General features: G+C 37.3%; 1 protein-coding gene across 13 annotated transcripts in view; it reads left to right on the top strand.

The window, feature by feature from the left end:
• The window catches only part of atp2b3a (ATPase plasma membrane Ca2+ transporting 3a), a 48,116-nt gene extending 28,374 nt beyond the window's left edge, over window positions 1-19,742 (top strand). For 4 of the 13 annotated variants that reach the window (XM_087263137.1, XM_087263135.1, XM_087263138.1 and 1 more), the window contains 14 exons: window positions 383-597; window positions 1,046-1,288; window positions 1,636-1,877; window positions 3,620-3,854; window positions 4,463-4,642; window positions 5,541-5,628; window positions 5,973-6,079; window positions 7,010-7,201; window positions 8,608-8,821; window positions 8,942-9,153; window positions 12,425-12,532; window positions 12,617-12,799; window positions 15,060-15,146; window positions 18,340-19,742. In XM_087263137.1, coding sequence (XP_087119263.1) covers window positions 383-597; window positions 1,046-1,288; window positions 1,636-1,877; window positions 3,620-3,854; window positions 4,463-4,642; window positions 5,541-5,628; window positions 5,973-6,079; window positions 7,010-7,201; window positions 8,608-8,821; window positions 8,942-9,153; window positions 12,425-12,532; window positions 12,617-12,799; window positions 15,060-15,146; window positions 18,340-18,744 — 2,711 coding nt within the window. In that variant the 3' untranslated portion in view covers window positions 18,745-19,742. 13 annotated transcript variants of the gene reach the window in all.
• Window positions 19,743-21,090: the final 1,348 nt, after the last annotated feature.

Below are 21,090 nucleotides of genomic sequence, written 5' to 3'. Positions count from 1 at the left end.
TTTTAAGTGGATTTTTCTGATGCAGGTACTTGCATCATAAAAAATCATTCTAAATAAACTAAAGTCATTTTAGTTTATTTACAAATATATGTGCTTTTTACTGTATATTAAATCTTATTCACTACCTTTAAAAAAATGTTTTGGCCCAATTATCAGTTTGAACACTTTTATTACATTACTCAAAGCAGAGTGAAGACATTTAAACATTACATTATGCTTCTATTTAAAGTGTAAGTAATCATTTTCTGCTTTCTATTCAACGTTGAATCCTTAAAGTGTTTCAACCTTTTTTAATAAATATACTGTAGCTAAAACTGTGTGGCTCTTTGCAGAGATGTGTGCTATTTCTTTCCTAAGCAGTCTGGTGTATGATTTGTTTCAGGTCTGGTGATGTCGGCCATCACTGTGATTATCTTGATGCTGTACTTTGTGATTAAAACGTTCATTGTTCATAAACAGCCATGGCTGACAGAGTGCACACCGATCTACGTGCAGTACTTTGTCAAGTTCTTCATCATTGGAGTTACAGTTCTGGTAGTGGCAGTGCCTGAGGGTCTGCCGCTGGCTGTCACCATATCACTGGCCTACTCCGTAAAAGTAAGTCCGTAATTAGTCATTGCTGTTCTGTCAAATTGTGTCAAAGAATGATGTTGACTCAAAGTAGAGTTCATCATTCATTCATTTTCCTTCAGCTTAGTCCCTTATTTATCAGGGGTCGCCACAGCGGAATGAACCGCCAACTACTTCGGCATATATTTTATGCAGCGAATGCCCATCCAGCCACAACCCAGTACTGGGAAACACCCATACACATTCACACATACACTTGTACACTACGACCAATTTAGTTCATCCAATTCACCTATAGCACATGTGTGGGGAAACCAGAGCATCCAGAGGTAACCCACGCGAACACAGGGAGAACATGCAAACTCCACACAGAAATGCAAACTGGCCCAGATGGGACTCAAACCAGCAGCCTTTTTGATGTGAGGTGACAGTGCCATCCACTGAACAATAATCCTGTTCATTTTTTTCTTCACAGAAAATGATGAAGGATAATAACCTTGTGCGTCATTTGGATGCCTGTGAGACTATGGGCAATGCCACGGCTATTTGCTCTGATAAAACAGGGACCCTCACCACTAACCGGATGACAGTAGTCCAGATTTATATAGGGGACCAGCTCTTTCGGGACATCCCAACGCCAGACCAGATTAACCCAAGGACTTTGGAGCTCATCAGCAGCGCTATTGCTGTGAACTGCGCCTACACCTCCAAAATAATGGTCAGATGCTTTTACTTTAAAGGCTAGTTCACCCAAAAATGAAAGTTACCTCATCATTTATTCTCCCTCAAGTGTTTGTAAATGAGTTCATTAAGCACAAAAGAAGATATTTTGAAGAATGCTGCTGGGATCCATCGACTTCCATATTAGAAAAAACATTATTAATGAAGGTCACCAGCATTCTTTAAAATGTCTTCTTTTATGTTTAACTGATGAAAGAAACTCAACTGAAGTGTACATGAAGACAGAATGTTTATTTTTGTGAACTATCCCTTTAAAGGATACTGCATTACAGGTTGCAGTTATCATTTGATCTTCTTACTCACTCTGTCTTACTCTTCCTCCAGCCTGCTGATAAGGAAGGTGGGCTGCCCAAACAGGTGGGTAATAAGACAGAGTGTGCTCTGCTGGGACTCGTCCTGGACCTGAAGCAGGACTACCAAGCTGTGAGAGAGCAGATCCCAGAGGAGTTACTCTATAAAGTCTACACCTTTAATTCAGTCCGAAAATCCATGAGCACCGTCATTCAGATGCCTGATGGAAGCTTCCGCTTGTACAGCAAAGGAGCCTCTGAGATCCTGCTCAAAAAGTAAGTTGTGGTCAGTGAATCCTGAAGAAGATACTGTACTAGTTTTTACAATTTATTTAGCAGCACAATCTGGTAGCCAAAAATATTTGTTGAGTACCAAATCTGCCTGAACATAAGATATAATTACTGATTCCAAACTTTTTTTTTTTGGTATGATATTGATATCTTTTTAATTTTATTAGCTATTTGTTAAAACTAAGAACATTTTTACAGCATTTATTCCGGGTTTAATTTATACCTGTTTAATGAAAAGCGCTAATTATAAATTTGATCTGACTTTTAAAAATACTTTTACAATAAACTGCTGGATGAATGCACGTCTGGAATGTCTTTGGGGTTCTGCAATTCCCTGATATACTTCAAACTAGTTGTTTTTATTCTTTGTTTAAGGGCAAAAATAAGTTAAAAAGGCTTTAATATTTCATAAGTTGCGACGCATGATTTGACAGTGTCCTGAAAAGTATATTGCCATATAGGGTTGTGCTGATAAACGATATTGTATCGAATCGCAATAAAATTTATGTTAATAACAATAATGAGCTCTGGACTTTTTTACTCTATATTGATCTAAGAGCCAATCACACATCACAAATGTACAACAGTGGGAATCTAGAAGTGCATGGATGTTAGATGTACCAGATTTTGCCACCCAAAATTTAGTGGACGGAAATATGTTGTCATTTAATGATCCCTCTAATTTTTTGTTTCATTGTTGGGGTACTCTTTTTAAATCTGGAAGCATTAACAACTGATATTGAAAGATATATAATTAACATTATATAATTATCGAGATAGCATTTTTGCCATATCGCCTAGTCCTATTGCTGTTTGTAAAACATGAAAAAGGCACAGGACACTGATTTCCACTGTGGAGAGACGGGCCTTGACACTATAAGTTCAAGCTTGTCAAAGAGGTGCGGATATCCAGAACATATCCACTGATTGCCAAATCGCCAATGACTAATGGTAGCTTAAAGGTGTTTAGAATTAAATTTACCCCCAAAATATTGCTTTAGTGAGCTGTTTTGAAATGCCAACACAAACTCAAAACAAATTTTTAATAATTACCTCCCCATCAGGTACAGGACGTTAACATGATGTCAGATTGATGTTGTACCCCAATGTCGTGAGGATGTTGCATTTTGTTTGGAAATGAAAGTCAGGTTGACGTCAGAACCTGACGTCCAACCTAAAAATCAACCAAATATCAACGTCTATTGATGTTACAACTTGACGTTATGTGGACGTTGCCACTATGACGTCTATCAGATGTTGGATTTTTTTGCCATACTGTACCTGACAAACAAATGTTAGTATTTGATGTCAAAATGACGTTGCTTTAATATGTTTGCTCGATGTTGGATTTTGGTCACTTTCGAACACAACCTAAAATCAACCAAATATCAACGTCATTTGATGTCGTTATTGGACGACAAAATAATGTCCTCTAGACGCTGGCTATACATTGTATTTTGGTCACCTGATATCATGACCTAAAACTAACCTAATATTAGCATCTTATGAAATTGTGTGCGTGCTGGGTCATTTCAGTTCATTCTTCAGTTTTGTTTGTAGTATATCGGAGCCTTTAGGTTGATGCAAATTTGATATTTAAATCATGTTCACACTTCATTTTGTTTAAAAACAGTACTAAATTTAATAGAAGTTTTAACTGTGTAACACGATGTACCGATGTGTATCCTTTGTTTAAAAAAAAGTAATTAAGTTCTGCTTAATTCCAGATGCTCGTTCATTTTATCGCGTGACGGCGAGGCTCGTGCTTTTAGGGCACGGGACAAAGACGAAATGGTAAAGAAAGTGATTGAGCCGATGGCATGTGATGGCCTTCGTACGATTTGCATTGCATACCGGGAGCTGCCAGCTGATCCCCTGCCAGACTGGGACAACGAGACCGACATCGTCTCCAACCTTACCTGCATCACTGTGGTCGGCATTGAAGACCCTGTTCGACCAGAGGTATTACCACTTGTTTACGAGCTTTGTTTATGTGTGTATTGTCTATATTTAGACTTTAGCTCTGCTGTTTATACACTGTAAAACCCCAAAAGTTAAAGTAACTCAAACGATTTGAGGAAACCAATTGCAACAAACCATTTAAGTTTAAAAACTAATCCTAATGAGTGCTGTGAACTTAGTCCATTTGAGTAAAGGAGGCAATTTGGGCACAGTACAACCCAATAATATGAACTCAAACCAACTGAGTACTGTAAAACCCAATGAGTTAAGGCAACTCAAACCGTTTGAGGACACCGATTGCAACAGAACATTTGACTTAAAAAAACAACAACTAATCTATATGAGTACTGTAAACTTCATTTAGGTTAAAGTATTGAGGTATTTAATTAACTTATTACCTTCAACATTAAGTTCAAAACTCTTTTCAAATGAGTAGAATTAACTTTCAGTCAATTTTGAGTTAACTACACTCATTTCATTTCATAAAGTTGACTGTTGGGTTTTACGGTGTTGAAGAAACTTCACATATATTATTGTGCTGTATACAAGAGATATTTGTGATAATATCTTATCTGTTTTGGTTGGCTAAATGTCATTTAATCAATCAGGTCCCAGATGCCATCAGAAAGTGCCAGCGAGCAGGCATCACTGTGCGTATGGTGACGGGTGACAATATAAACACTGCACGTGCCATTGCTGCCAAGTGTGGCATCATCCATCCTGGCGACGACTTCCTGTGTATGGAAGGAAAGGACTTCAATAGGCGCATCAGGAATGAGAAGGGAGAGGTATACATATGTTTTGCAGTTATGAATGAATCTTACTATTTTATTTGACCATGATTGGAATTTCTAGTTTAAATCTTTACCATATAGCATGTTAATAAGTATATGACATGCAGAATTATTAATTATTAAGAAATTAATACTTTTATTTAGGAACGATGTGTTTAATTGATCTACAGTGACACGTTTTCTATTTAAAATACATCCTATCGTTTTGAACTTATACTCATGACAGAATCTTAAAAGGGTTTCCAGCAAAAATATTCCATAATGAAATTAGAAAGATTTCTGAAAACCACTGGGATACATATTTGCTTTGCCGAATAAATTACATTTTTAATGTATATTCAAATAGAAACAGCTCTTTAATTGTAATAAAAGTGTATTTAATTAAATGAGTGCATAAATGATGTGAATAAATAAATAAAAAACTTAATAATTTATTTATTTATTCACATCATGTATGCAGACTCACTCAACTTTATTATCCCGTTTAGGGAAACTAAAATTACAGCAAGGTGCCATACCAAAAGCATAATTCCATGTATACCTTAATAAGTTTTTAACCATAAAATATACAATAAATCAATTTTCAGATGTATTTCCCTCCCCCCTGGACTCATTTAATAACCTAATGACCACCATAATAAAATTATTTTTAATTCTGTTTGTCTTGTGTATATAGGAACTCTAAAAAAAAGTCCTGATGGCAATAATTGAAATACAAAATACAATGGGTTGTCTGGGGTACATAAGATACCCTGGGCTCTCTTTAAGACATAATTTAATCCAAAAACTATGTTATAAATCATAAATGAATGCATTGATGTGTACATACATACATACACTGGTCTTAGACTTAGGATTGGAAACTTCAAGATTCTTTTAATATTTTTTGCAGATTGAGCAGGAGCGCATTGATAAAATTTGGCCCAAGCTCAGAGTTCTTGCTCGCTCCTCCCCGACTGACAAACACACTCTAGTTAAAGGTGAGTCTTTCCCTTGTTTTCAGTGGAGATTCATGAAACTAGAGCTGCTTTAGAGCAGAATTTGACTTGTATTTGAAGCTTACATCACTTGTTTTCCCATTTATTACTGTTAAGGTTCATTGAAGTGGTGTTGAATAAAGTTTAATGTAAATAAATGTCAGTAGGACTATTAGATTATAATATATTTAATGAATAGTTAAAAGCATTCATGTGATAAGATGCCATTTAAGCTTGTATTGATATTGTTAAGTTTTATTTGAGCATTTAAGCCAGAAATGACAGCTTATATGTGAAAACATCTTGAATGTAGAATGAATAATTTTGTGTGTGTGTCATGTGTTCAGGTATTATAGACAGCACTGTTGTGGAACAAAGGCAGGTGGTTGCAGTCACTGGTGACGGCACAAATGATGGGCCTGCCCTGAAGAAAGCTGATGTGGGGTTTGCAATGGTGAGAAGATTTATCCTCTAAATGTGTGATGGATTTTGGAGGCTGATAACCACAGCCAACACAATCTGTGCACGTTTTTTGCTGTTTTCTTGCAGAAATTTGTAATATGGAATAATATGAAATGATTGTGAGAATTTAGGAGCAAAAATCTCAACAAATAAAGTAAATAAAAATTTTTCTACATTTTTATTTAAGGTTTACAATGCAAATCCAAGTTGAACCAATTGGTAATCAAAGCTGCAGCAGGTCCCTCATATATAGACTAAAAAAATTGTATTGTACACAAATCATCTTACCTTTTTTATAATATTATTAAGGTTTTTATATTTGTTTCATTTATATTTACACAGCTAAATAAATAGAACGACAGGCTTAACAATCTGTGGAGTTTCTACATACTTTTCTGCAGATTTTTACAGGCGCAGATCCGTGTGGGCCTACTGATAACTGTATTTACTGTTTTGTACAAGACATTTAGTTTACTTAAAAGTTGCTTTTACATTAGAGGTTTGTGTTGTTGTTCGTTTCGTAGTTTTGCAACATGTTTGAATTTTGTGATTTAGTAACAATTAGTGTAAAAGCCATCTTCCAGATCCAGACAAGTGGTTCTTGACCTTATTCCTGCCCTTTTTCTTCCCCACCAATTTCAGGTCTTGCAGTCTTTGCTAGTGAGCTGATGGTAGAATCATGGGGAGTTTATTAAAAGGATGTTAAAAGGGCTGAAAGTGCAGAGCTGATGGTCCTTCAGGAACATGGTTGAGAACCACTGATCCAGACCATACGTCAATTATTTGTCAGTCCAAAATCTTTATCAACTGTTAAATTAGACAAGGAACTAGGAAACTACAGATGTTATTTCTATGTGGTGCAATTTTAAAACACCAGATTATGAATACTGAAGTATAGTAATGGATTCCTCTGTTTGCACAGGGCATTGCTGGTACAGATGTGGCCAAGGAGGCGTCTGACATCATCTTGACCGATGATAACTTCTCCAGCATAGTGAAGGCTGTGATGTGGGGACGAAACGTGTATGACAGCATCTCAAAGTTTCTGCAGTTCCAGCTCACAGTGAATGTGGTGGCTGTTATAGTAGCCTTCACCGGCGCCTGCATCACACAGGTACATACACTTAAATCTATGTGCACTCAGGGTGCGATAAACAGCGAAGTTTGAGGGAGATTGACCCCCCTAAATAAGGCTTGATCCCCCTGAAGAACAAGATGTATAGAGGATCAGCCCTTTAAAATTGAGAAAAAATTCACTCTGATCTAAATTTTACATATTAATGTTAATAATTAAAACAATAGATATCCAATTGACCACCCCAATCACAGTTCATACCATTGTGAATGCATAATGGCACCAATCAGTCTATGTGAGGAAAAAGTCATTCAACAGTCTGAAACCGGCAGACTCAGAGCACCGACAGACACTATAAGAGTTCACAAGACTGTTTTCTCTTAAAATAGGAAAATAAAATAGTTTGCTTCTACATACAGCCTGAAAGTAAAGTCAAATTAGATGCGTAGTTTATATAGTTTGACCTAAAGAAAGCCAAAATAGCTAATCGGGTCAAAATACACTTAATAGTCTATCCCACAAAACACTGAAAACTTAAATACATTTATTCAATTATAATTCATTATAACACATTGATTTATCAATATTTTTATATAATAAAAAAAATACATTTGATTCACTGAACCATGTATTACACAAACTAACATTAATGAAAAAGTTGAACCCCCCCCCCGGTCATCAATGTATAATTCCCACACTGTGTGCTCTTACATGGACAGTACAGTGTAATTACCTAGGAAATAACTGTTAATATACAGTAACTAACATGGGATAAGGTTAGGTTTAGGGGGAGGTTCAGGGGTTAATATTTAGTTAGTACCTAATTTGAGTACTTGAACTGGACTATAAAGTGCTGTTCTTAAGCATGTACACGTTTAGTTTTTTTTTTTTTTTGATAAATTTTGTTAAACTAAAACACATTTACTCTTTTGTGTTCCAGGAATCTGCCAAAGGTACACTGAGCCGTTAGTTACAACAGGGGTGTCCAAACACGGTCCTGGAGGGCCTGGAGTTTAGCTCCAACCCTAATCAAACACACCCGAGCCAGCTAATCAAGCTCTTACTACATATACTAGAAACTTTCTTGCAGGTGTGTTGAAGCAAGTTGGAACTAAACTCAGCAGGACACCGGCACTCCAAGACTGAGTTTAGACACCCCTGAGTTACAGGAATCCAGAAATGCCAAGGGATTAAACAGTCAGAAATGAATTCATTAAAAAAAATAATAAATCAAGGTTTAAGCCAAAACACAGAAAAAAAAAACTGAAAATGAAATGTTACATCACAGGAATAAACAACATTTTGAAAGATGTTTAGTTTTAAATAAATAAATAAATAAATAAATATTTTTAAATATAATAATTACATTTAATTTAATAAAAAATCTCATCCTAAAGATTTTAAATGATACCTGGCATTCAATTTTTTTATGCATTTGTGCATAGGATTCACCCCTGAAAGCTGTGCAGATGCTTTGGGTCAATCTGATCATGGACACATTTGCTTCTCTTGCTCTTGCTACGGAGCCACCAACGGAAGCTCTGCTCCTGAGGAAGCCTTATGGCCGAAACAACCCTCTCATCTCCAGAACGATGATGAAGAACATCCTTGGACATGCCGTCTACCAGCTCGTCATCATCTTTACCTTGCTCTTCGCCGGTATGTTCCTTCACTGCTTCTGTCAGAGGATTTGTTGGATACAAGTTCTGCTCTATTTCATCTCTTTTTATTCTTGTTAAATGTACCGGTATGTGATGAAGCTGTAATTTTTTTGCACAGGTGAGAGGATCTTTGACATTGACAGCGGCCGTGATGCTCCGCTTCACTCTCCTCCATCTGAGCACTACACCATCATCTTTAACACGTTTGTCCTCATGCAACTCTTCAACGAGATCAATGCCCGTAAGATTCACGGAGAGAGGAACGTGTTCGATGGGATATTCTCAAACCCCATATTCTGTTCGATCGTGCTGGGTACATTTGCAATACAGGTAAAAACGCACAAATCTCAAGATTCAGGCTTGATTTCTGACTTATTTAATGTCTCTTAATTTAAACTCAGTAATTTAAAGTGTCTTAAGCTCATCAAGGTTGCATTTATTGGATCAAAATGCAGAAATATGATAAAAATATATACAGTCGAGCCCGAAATTATTTATAGCCCAGGTCTATGTATGTATGAATAATTTCAAGCTTGACTGTATGTAATTACAATTAAAAACAGCTGTTGCTTTTGTCATGTAATTTAAGGAGGTGAATTTTCAGCATTATTACTCCAGTTTTTACTGACATGATTATCCTCAATCTTTAATCCTGCAAAATGCTTATCTATAATATTTTTAATAGTCTCTGTTGTAAAAACATTGACACATTATTTCAGGATTTGATTTATAGAACATTTAAAATATTTTTTTTTTTTGTCTTTACTCTCACTTTTAAAAAATGTGTCCTTGCTTTTTAAAAGTATTTAATTAACAAAACATTTCTTTTTACTTACTTTTTTGGTTTGTTTTGAAGCTGTGAATTATTGACAAATCTGCCAATCTGCAAACATGAATAGTTTATATCTGAAAAAGGGTCACCACTAGTTAAAACACCAGACAGTTGTGTGAGCACGAGCACCAGTTATAGGCCTGCTCCAAATGCTCTCATTGGTTGAGAAATGGGATTGATGCCTTTCCCAAGCCAACAATCATAATCCACCATGTTGTGACCTGTGGCTGCCCAGTATGTGTATTTAAAGCCAGTAAACAACAGAGTTTCCAAATATTAAAAACTAAAAAACAGCTCTTTAACGCATGATAAAATAATTGGTGGAAGTAATTAATTAATACATTAATGCGATAATAACGTGTTAATTTGCCCAGCCTTAATATATATATATATATATATATATATATATATATATATATATATATATATATATATATATATATATATATATATAAAAATTATATATAAATTATATATAGGATGACGCAGTGGAACAGTAGGTAGTGCTGTCGCCTCACACAGCAAGAAGGTTGACGTTTCTGTGTGGAGTTTGCATGTTCTCCCTGCGTTCTCGTGGGTTTCCTCCAGGTGCTCGGGTTTCACCCACAGTCCAAAGACATGCTGTACAGGTGAATTGGGTAGGCTAAAATTGTCTGTAGTGTTTGTGTGAGAGTGTGTTTGGATGTTTCCCAGAGATGGGTTGCGGCTGGAAGGGCATCCGCTGTGGAAAACGTGCTGAATATATATATATATATATATATATATATATATATATATGAGCAATATTACACGTGTAGCATGTAGCTGTATATCGGCACTGGTGGGATGCGTGCATTGGCTCAAGGCTGCAGTCCGAGTGCCTTAGTGTCTCACCAGTGCTGATTTACAGCCATACCGCACTGCTATGAGTGTGATATTGCATTTATACAACAGTCCGATGGCATAATCGTGTACATTAAAAAAGAAAATCAAATCCTAAAAAACCCTTTTGTATGAGGATCTACTTTTTTTCGCCATTAATTCACACCTGCAGCATAGCGTCAGAACAGCAGAAACCGTTGCCAGTTCACAAACGTCACTTTAGAGCTAGTGTTTGAATGATTCTCAAGCGTAATATCTAAAGTGATGAGAAAACAGGTGATTTTGTTCACATTTCAAGAGTATAAGTCTGAACAACATGAAATGGCATTAATTTAGAGAGATTTCCTAGTATTTCTCTGTTGCAATCAGATCACAATAATTATCCCTGAAAAAGCCAGAACAAAGCAAACACTACCAGTTTCTGTGGTATAAATTCTGCACTACAAAATACAAAACAGAAAGACTGACTCAGAATGTCACTTAGCTGATTTATAATGATTTGTTTAGCTGTAGTTTGAAATGTATGCTGAGAAAATGCTATTTTTATCTTTCTAAGAACTCATGTGATCTCTGTCGCCACCTTGTGGCGGAACGTCAACTTTCACTTTCTTACCGTACGTTCACACCGAAAGCGGCGAGAGCGTCAAAGTAGCCGGAAGTCATTCATTTTCAATGAGAGCCGGCGGCGATAGGCGACGATAAGCGGCGAGGAGCAGCGCGGCGCGTCTTCGCCGGCGTGAGCGTCGAGGAGAGTTGAAATGAAGTCAACTTTATGGTAATGAGCTATGACGCGTTTCGGCGGCAAGCAATCAGAATGAAGACGTCCACTGCTTGATAGCAGTTCAGGGAACACAGACCTGTGAACTTTGGTTCCGACCACAGTTGTTCCCAAGGGTTTGATAATTGCGGTCGCCGGATTTCCAATTATTTACAATGTTTTCTTACAGGAACATACATTAAATAAGTCACTGGCGAGTTACTGATGTTCATTAATGTTATATAAATTTATCTTTAAAAAGCGGGAATCTCACGCGATGTGACAGTACAAAACAGTATTGCTGCTTCAGGATATTTCAGACATACGGACACATATTGGATAAATAGAGCAAAGCCACACCACACGCAACTTGATCTTCCATTGTTATATGAATTTGATAAAAAAGTGCGCAACATTTTCACGCTAAAAACATGCCTTATGCAGGAATGTAACTGATATGCTGCAACGGCTCCTTTAAATATGAGATCAATGTAGCGAGTTTTGACGCTCTCGCCGCCGGAGCTGAAGGCAGTCAGCGTTGTCGCCAGGGCGGCCAGAGCGACCTTGGACGCTCTCGCCGCTTTCGGTGTGAACGTACGGTCAGGTGAGCTTGGACAAGCTGATGGCGGCCGATGCACTGAATCCGATGCTCCGAAATTATGAATATTTAAAATAGACACAATCCTTTTAAATAAACTACACAGTTTCAATCTAAACAACTACACTCTTTTTACTGTCTAAAAAAAGCCTCAAAAGTACATTATGTAGTCCAGCAGCGGCAATATTTGTCAAACTGTAGAGTGTATCTGCTTGTGCTGTATGTGGGCGGAGTAATACACAAGGGTGAAGGGTGAAGAGGCAGTACTGGTGCTGTTATTTGCAGAATACGGCGCGGTTATCAGACAATCAGATTCAAGAACCAGACAGAACTGTTGTGTAAATATAAATACATATAGACTAAGCTCCAATCCTGTATTTTGTAATTATAAATTATGATTGTGCAGTTATTTAGCAAAACAGACGGTTTGTAAAAATGCTGAAAATGCAGTGTAAAACACTCAAAACACCAAAAATTTACACTCTCTCTCTCTCACACACACACATGCACAGAGATAAACCATAGCTCCACTCTTGTGTCCTGTGATTTGTAGATCGTGATTGTTCAGTTTGGAGGGAAGCCCTTCAGCTGTTCCCCCTTAAACGTGGAGCAGTGGCTCTGGTGTCTGTTTGTGGGAATGGGAGAGCTGCTCTGGGGTCAGGTGAGTGCTCCATTCAATCCTCCATTCAAGCTGTTCTCAGAAGCAGAAAGCAGTGTCAGAAATATCAACCTTTTTTTCCTCCAGTTGATTTCTTCAGTGCCAACGCATCAGCTGAAGTGTCTGAAAGAAGCGGGCCACGGGCCGGCTCCAGACGAGATGCTGGATGAAGATCTGGCCGAGGACGAGGAGGAGATTGATTATGCTGAGAGAGAGCTAAGACGAGGACAGATCCTGTGGTTTAGAGGACTCAACCGCATTCAGACTCAGGTGATGTTCGCTCTCCATCATTTCCTCCGTGTTTTAACTCAGCTTTTGTGTTGTTTTCTGACAGAGACCGCTGTTCCCGCGTACACACGCACTGCCTTAATATATACCAGATGCCTTCTCTGCCACATGCTCTAGTTTGCACCCTTTTTTCTGAACTTTTACTTTCCTCATAACTCAAATATATTTTCCTTTCTTCACCAGCCTTTAGAAATTGATGAAATGTTAATATTTAACAAGCTTTCTATGTTGTAAATCTTAACTTTTCTCTTTCCCTCACTTCATCCTTTATTCTCTCTGCTGCTTGTCCATGCTGTTTTATTTAGTACTTTTTGCTCTTCTGCCGCTTGGTAACTATTATTGGCCTTTCTGAATCTTTATTGTCATGGTTTATGTAAGTAGTGTTTCTTCAAGTATAGACACTTTTGCACTTGCTTTCTAAATTGACTAATGTAGTTCCTGCCCTATCTCAATGTACACTACCTGTTGTTTTCGATAACATTCATTTTTACTCATTCGTTTGTTTTGCATAGTCTCGTTTTGTTCTGAGACTCTTGTTTCTTGCATGGCTAGAAATTTTTTTTTTACACTTTATAACATTATTTTACAGAATGCTTAATTTTTCTGATTATTTAGTTCATTAGGTTTCTCATTTTGAGCATTCTTTTCACTGGTGCTGATGTCTGTAAATTGTGATTTTAAAAGACTTGTCCTTTACTTAAGGGACTATCCATTAAACATGTTTATTAAACACATTTTAAAAATATGATTATTTTACCGTTATGAAAGATAACTTTAAAAATGTAGATTTATTTCTAATATAAATAAATTTAATATTGCTATATTTCAATCATATTCAGAGCAAAAAATAACATATTATATATAATATTAACATAATTGTTAATTTTGATTAAAATGATGCCACTTGTAAAATGACAATCAATTAAAAATGTGTGTTAAACACATTTTTAAAAATGTTTATTTTACTCTTTTGAATAGATTTATTAAAGGCAAAATTTGAAAATTCATTAAAAAAAGAAAAATGTCAGATTTATTTGTAATATAAATCAATGTAAAATCAAGGGCATTTTTATATTTTAACATCGTTTTGGTTTCAGTTACAACTAACTTAAAAAAATTTAAAAGGCATTTGAGTTTTATAATAAAACATTTTAAATTACTTTTATTAAAAACTAAAGTGCTCAAAGTTAGACAAAAGATAGTTTGTAGTACACAAAATATATATATATTTATTATATTTACGCGTTTTTAAAATTTATACATTTCAAATATAAATAAATTTAATAGTACTTATACATTTTAAAAGGCATTGAGTTTCATTACAAAAAATTATATAAATAGACACACACACGCACACACACACACACACACACACACACACACACACACACACAACAGTGGGGGAAATGACTATTCTCTCAAAATCTTTCAGAGAAAGAAAATCAGGCTGTGGAATGACCAGACAATCATCTGACTTTAATCCAATAAAAAAAATACAAAATAAAGACCAGCCTGAATAGACAAAACCCAGAGAACCAACAAGATCTTTACACTGAAAAACTCACTCCTGAGCAATGCATGTGACCTCATTCTCCATATGAGAGTCAGCACCTGACAGAGACCGCTCTGGTGAAAAATGATGACTTGTTGAATACTTATTTCCCCCACTGTTTGTTTATATACATTTAAGTTTTTGAAAAGATTAGGATAAAAATGTAGATTTATAATATAATATAATATAATATAATATAATATAATATTACATAAGATAATATAAATGTATTGAAGTGCTCATAGTTGAAGAAACACCCTTAGACATTGGATGGTTTGGTGTGCGCATTGGCGAGTTTTAAAAATGTCAGATGTATTTAGAATAAAAATAAATACAATCGTGTAATATTTAAATTATATTAAAGGTATTTTTATATTTTAACGTTGTTTCACTTTTCAGAACAGGAATTCAACTTTAAAATGTCATTCCAGGATACATTTGAGTTTTTTATATATATATATATATATATATATAAAAACTATCCAAACCCAAAGTGCTCATATTTGAAGAAACACCTTAAGGCATAGGATGGTTTGGCGTGTGTATTGGCGGGCTAAAATAAAATGCTGCTTTTCCTGCAAGCCGTTCCTCCCCAAACCCCCCTGTTTCGAGTGATTAAAGCCAAATCCCGTTCATTTCATAAAGCTCATTCGCCTGTCTGTGTGATGTCCTTCTCTCTCTCTCCTGCAGATGGAGGTAGTGAGTACCTTCAAGAGAAGTGGTTCGTTTCAGGGTGCAGTGAGACGCCGCTCTTCAGTGCTCAGCCAACTCCATGACGTAACCAATAATTCTACTCCCTCTCACGTAGTTCTCTCCACTGCCAATGCAACTGGTGCCCCCGGGAGTGAGTCCTTACATTCCGTTAACGGCACCTCGTAGAGCCCGTGCACTCAGATGCCTAGCATATACACCAACACACACATGCATTGTTGCCTGCCTTCAAACGCAACTCGTCTGCTGAATGTTGAGTGTGTGTGTGTGTGTGTGAGAGAGAGCAGATTTTAACGGAAGCATCTGCCTCATCTCTCTACATGTGCATTTTCAGTTTGTTTTGCTTATTTATTTGTGGCCTTTCTATCTTTCTTTCTTCCTTCCTTGCTACCTCATAACTTATTTCTTGCTCTCGCTGTTTATTCTTGGTTAGTGCTGCCAAGATGGAATTTTCTTTTTCTTCTTGCCTTTTTTTGTTTGTTTGTTTGATTCAATCCCCCCCCTCCCTCCCTCCACTGTTGCTTGATTTGCCAGTAATTCATCCTCAAATCAATGTTGCCATAAAGGGCTACCAGAATTTCTCTCGAAAGAGCCAAATAACAATTGGGAAATTGTTTCATCTGTTTGCTAAATCAAAAGCTGACAACATGGGAACAACCAAAGCCAATGTTGACTGTTGTAAACCTGCGAGTATAAGCCCATAATGGTTTTCATAGTAGGGATATATTAGCATTGATAGTGCTAACGTTTTTCTATCCCGTTCAGGAAAACATAAAGCATACTTGTGTGTTTGCTTGAACTGTTTTTGTGCACCTTGTTCAGATTCTCCTCTTTCTCTTCACAGGTTTTACTGAAATGTCCTGCTAATTGTTTCTGCTTGAGTTTCTAATACATTAGAAATCTGCTGCTATGATTTACTGTCTGTAGCTTTGCTCTTCCTGAAAGTCAAGAGATTTGTTTATGAGGGTTTAATGCACCAAATATAACGTAAACGTTGCCCTCCAGGTTCCAGAAGCGATCTTTTCTGTGGTCGAAAGAAAGCAGCTGCGTCTTAGCATTTCCAAATCCCTTCAAAGAGACCACCGAGCATTAGCCCAGCTGGAACCCCCTCAGTTTCATCATCACTTCCCCTTCAGTGTTAATCTTCAGTTCCTTTTATTTACGAACATTCGACGAAAGTACGGCTTTATATTTTGTCCCTTTTTTTAATCCAATGGGTTTTTGTCTTGTCTTGTCCTGTCAGTTTTGTCCCGTTTTTCTTTTCACGTTTGTCTTCGTTTCATCGTCGTATAGCATTTTGTGCTATGCTAGCTTAATTCCGACAGAGATAGGAAGATCCAGTTAAATGACTGCATTAAATAACTATATTTTTATAGTAATAGTTTTACCAAAATAAAAAAGAAACAAAGTTGCTGATGCTGCACAAGAGGGCTGCTTCTCAAAAGCTTTTGTTAGGCCGTCATGCCTCAACAAAAGAAAGTGTGCTGTAGATTTAGACCTCCATCCATCCATCAAACGTCTGTCTTTCACCTGCCTTCTCCTGCCGTCTGTCATGAGGAGTCCCGATGTGATGTGTTTGGAGCTATTCAAACACAATCCCTTTTCTGTTTTTCCATCCAGTGCCTGAATCTCGAAAGACTTTCTGATTTCTTCACTGGAGTTAATTCATAACGGGGTTTTTTCCTGTTCGATATCATCCCCATCGTGAATTCTGGGCCTTATACTCGAAAGTTTACAATGTCAGTGCTGTGTATAGCTAAACGGCTTTTAAATTAAGCAGGAACCACTAAACGAATGGCTCTTTGGAAAAACAAAGCCGCAGGAGCGCTGTTGTGTCCATGTTGTGTAGTCTTTCCCTCTGTCAGTCACATTGCTTTGTGGTCATTCCTGAGCGTGGTTTGGCTATGCATGCAGTATGTGGAGAACGGGGGACGAAAAAAGAAAGGCTCAGATGAATGTGGACATGCATGGTCACACACACGAACGGTTTCTTTTCAAGAAGATGCATTTCACCCTGGCTGCTGTAGAATCACACGTGATGAGAACGAGGATGTCAGGAAAAAAAGGAATATGGACCGATTTGATCGATGTTTATACAGAGTTATTTCTACTGAATGTGTACTTGCATGCCATGCATGAACGGGAAGAGGAAACTTGAATTTTTGTGCATGGTTGCATGGGAGAAAAGTCCCATTTAATGTGTGCATATACTTTTGAGGGCATAGAGAGTTTTAGTTTTTCATTATCTCCAAAAAGCAAGGCAGTCATGATCTTCTAAATGTCCTCATATTAGAGTGAGCTAATATAATCCAAGACACTTTGCTTTCTTTTTTTCATTGATTTAATAAAAAGCTTACCGAGATACAGAACCCTATAAATGTAACATAGAAAACTGATGTCAGAACAATAAATACTGCTTGCAGTCACTAATGCAATCTGTTCTTTCAAGACTTTTTTTCAAGTTGAATCTGTATTACAGACTTTGTCGACAGCAACAGTATGTGAATCCGCATGTCTTAATTTCCTGTGTGTTTTCGTGTTTGTGCATTCTGTGCACAGCCGTGTTCTGTCAACCTCACTTTTGTTTTGTTTTCTGTGTGTGTACTGTGTACACTGTGTGTATGTGTTCGTACCACATGGTGGAGTGTGCCTTCTCATTTTTTTCTGGTGTTTACTGTCATTTGTTTGCATGTGTTCGTCTGTTGAGTTTTTCTTAGAGTGTTTTCCATGACTTTTAAATCACTTGGTATTGAACTGGCAACAGTGAAAGTTGTAATTCCGTTGCGAGCATACACTATTTTATTTATTTGTCTTTTTTTTTGCTTACTAAATTGACGCCTTTATGTTCATTAAAGAAGAAAACTAAACGCCGCTATCACAAATATGCAATTAAATCAAAAGCAGACAGGGGGCTAAGGCTGCTTTGACAGACCACTGTTATTGGAAAGACTTGTGTTTGCCGTCTTGTGTTACCTTTTCATTGTAATTACAACTTGGATTTGGATTATTTTTGGGGCGTCATTCTATAGAGGCCTATAGAATGGCTGTGGAGTTTTGTTTGTATTTGTTTTTCAAAGGCCTCCTGCACCCAAGGCCTTAATGGATGTGAAGCTTTCAGCTCTCGCAGGTCAGCTAGCTGAAAGTGTGCCAAAACTAGTGCAAAAGGGGGTCTAAACTTCTCTCCACCTCTCTGTCCCTTTTGATCCCTCCATCTTTCTTCCCCCTTTGACATCTCCTACCCTGCACCCCTGATGTATAGATCCGGGTGGTGAAAGCTTTCCGTAGCTCCCTGTACGACGGCATCGAGCGGCCCGAGTCGCGCAACTCCATTCACGACTTCCAGGCGCACCCGGAGTTCATCATCACGGACTCGGTCCACAACATCCCCCTGATCGACGAGACGGATGTGGACGACGAATCTGAGCGCTCCAATCATAACCACGTGCGCGTGGCTCTCCGACACCCTCACTCTCAACCCCAGGCGCCCCAGAGGCCCCCTCGATCCCGCTATCCATCCCGTCCACTAAGGCAGCAGAGTCTGCCGGTCACCCTCAACTGCAACAACAACGCCGCCGTCGAAAGCAGAGTCCACCTGGGCACGGACGGCAGCGGGGCGCCACACACTCCTGCCAGCCCCCTGCACAGCCTGGAGACCTGCCTCTGAAGCAAAGTCAGACTGCCTGCCTGCCAGACGGACAGAATAAGCGCTTAGGATGTTTCTGTACCTACTCTTTGTTCCTATCACAGATTCACTGCTTCAAAATGTTTCAGTGGTTCTTTACAGTATCTTGTGTGACCCAAAGACAATCCAGCATGAAAGTGACCAATTTTGTTCTCATACAGTATGTTGCACTTGAACAAACGACACCCAAAAACGACGAGGTGGATCTTCGTGTATCTTAAAGCGTGGACTCTTGACTAAAGATTTTAAAGACTGAGCCTAGCGAAAGTGTACAAATGAAAAAAAAAAAATAGAGAAGAACATATGTTTATTTGGGGATAACTCCTTTCGCCTTTTAATTAAAGGGATAGTTCAGCCAAAATATGAAAATGTACTCACTGTTTACTTGGCCTAAAGTGATTCCAAACCTTATTGGTTTCTTTCTTCTGTTAAACACTAAAGAAGATATTTTGAAGAATGCTGAAAACCTGTAACCATTGACTTCTGTAGTTAGAAAAACAAATACTATTGAAGTCAATGGTTACAGGTTTCCAGCTTTCTTCAAACTATTACCTTTTGTATTCAACAAATAGTCAATAAGGGTTTGAATATGAGGGTTGAGTCAATCATGGCACAATTTTCTGCATTTGTGTGAACTATCCCTTTAATAACATTATTGTTCCAATTATTATAGTGGTTCTATTTCTGCGAAAACTACAAACATTAATACTACAGTTACTATACTCCAGTTATTCATCGTTTAGCTTTATATAACTAAGTATGTTTGTATGTATGACGCAAGTCTGTATGTATGTGTATTCGTTTGTTTGTTTGTTTGCTGTTGTTAAATTCCGTGTCTATGTTCTCATTGGTTCCACACGTGCCCCTCTCTCTGTTTTCTGTGTTAGAGTGTGATGTGTATGTCCAATTTAAAGAAGAAAATGAAATTACAGAGCATATATCAGCAGCATAAATAAAATAAATCTAACCATTGGAGGAAACTCTTATAATGCTTGCTGGAAATCATGGGTGAAGGTGCAAGAACGTTGAGTTCACCCTTTTTTGAAAACACCACATATTGCACTATTCAGGAAGAAAGATGAGTTCTCAATAATGCAAAGGTGATGATCTGTAGTCTATAGACCGTGTTGAGGGATGTAAAAACAAAAGAAAACAATAATGGTCCCAGGATATTTCCCGTTTCACAATTTTGATTTCTAGAGCTTCTGAGAATCCAAAAAGAGCCACATGTTGATAAATGATTTTATGATTGCTGTTTTGACATTAGGTTATGAGCAGGGCCAGACGGAATCTGCAGACTTTTTTTGCTATTTCTGCAGAGAATTTTAGTAAAGATCTGCGGATTTCTGCGGAATTATTTTGGGAGTATCTAGCGGAGTATTATAACTAAAACCGTAATATATTAAATAAAAAGTAATAAATTACGGAATAAAAACGGAATAAATTCAGATTTACACATTTACTCAAGTAAATAAACAGAATTAATAATAGGCTAGAAATCTGCGGAATTATGCGCGCGCAGATTCCATGTGGGCCTAGTTATGAGTGAATTGCCTCTTGTTACAGTTCTGAAATAGTTTGATGACAAGCAGGACATGTTCATGGGCCAATGATATCACCACATCGAAATGATCCATAGATCAAGCATTGTTATATATTGTATTACATGTCTCTGCAGTGAAGCAGAACAGAAAGCTAACCAAGGATAAAAAAGATTGGTCTAATATCAGATAGTATAACAAACCTCACAAGTGAAATAGAAAATATTTAAGCTTTATGAGAAATAAAAACTGTCAATATTATTTACCACCTTTTAAAAGGAATCTGCCCAAAAATTGTAATAGCTGTAAAAATAATGAGACAGAAGCAAAGATTTTTTTTTTAGTCCCTTATCCGTCACACCACATTTGGAATTCACTCATTCATTGTCCTTCAGCTTAGTCCCTTCACCAGGGGTCGCCACAGTGGAATGAATGAACTGCCAAATTATCCAGTAAACGCTTTACACAGCGGATGCCCTTCCAGCTGCAACCCAGTACTGGAAAACACCCATACACAGACACATATAGAGACCCCTTCAGGAAGAAAATACTTAGGCTATAATACAAAATAACTGTACAAATGCGCCAATTTCCACAAACCTGTTGTCAGAATTAGATTTCAATGTAAAGCTCCTGCAACTTCAGCAATCCAGAGCACTTAACTAGGCAACATATACTTAAGATAGTGTGCAATCATTTAACTCGCACAAAGGGAATCCATTCATTTTCCTTCAGCTTAGTCACTTTATTAATCAGGGGTTGCCACAGTGGAATGAGTCATCAAGTT

Source organism: Danio rerio, chromosome 8, assembly GCF_052040795.2.
Source record: "Danio rerio strain M-AB ecotype USA chromosome 8, GRCz13ab, whole genome shotgun sequence".
In the NCBI taxonomy this organism is placed as follows: domain Eukaryota; kingdom Metazoa; phylum Chordata; class Actinopteri; order Cypriniformes; family Danionidae; genus Danio; species Danio rerio.
Note: the sequence above shows the minus strand (reverse complement) of the source record. Positions and strands in the feature narration are given on the sequence as shown.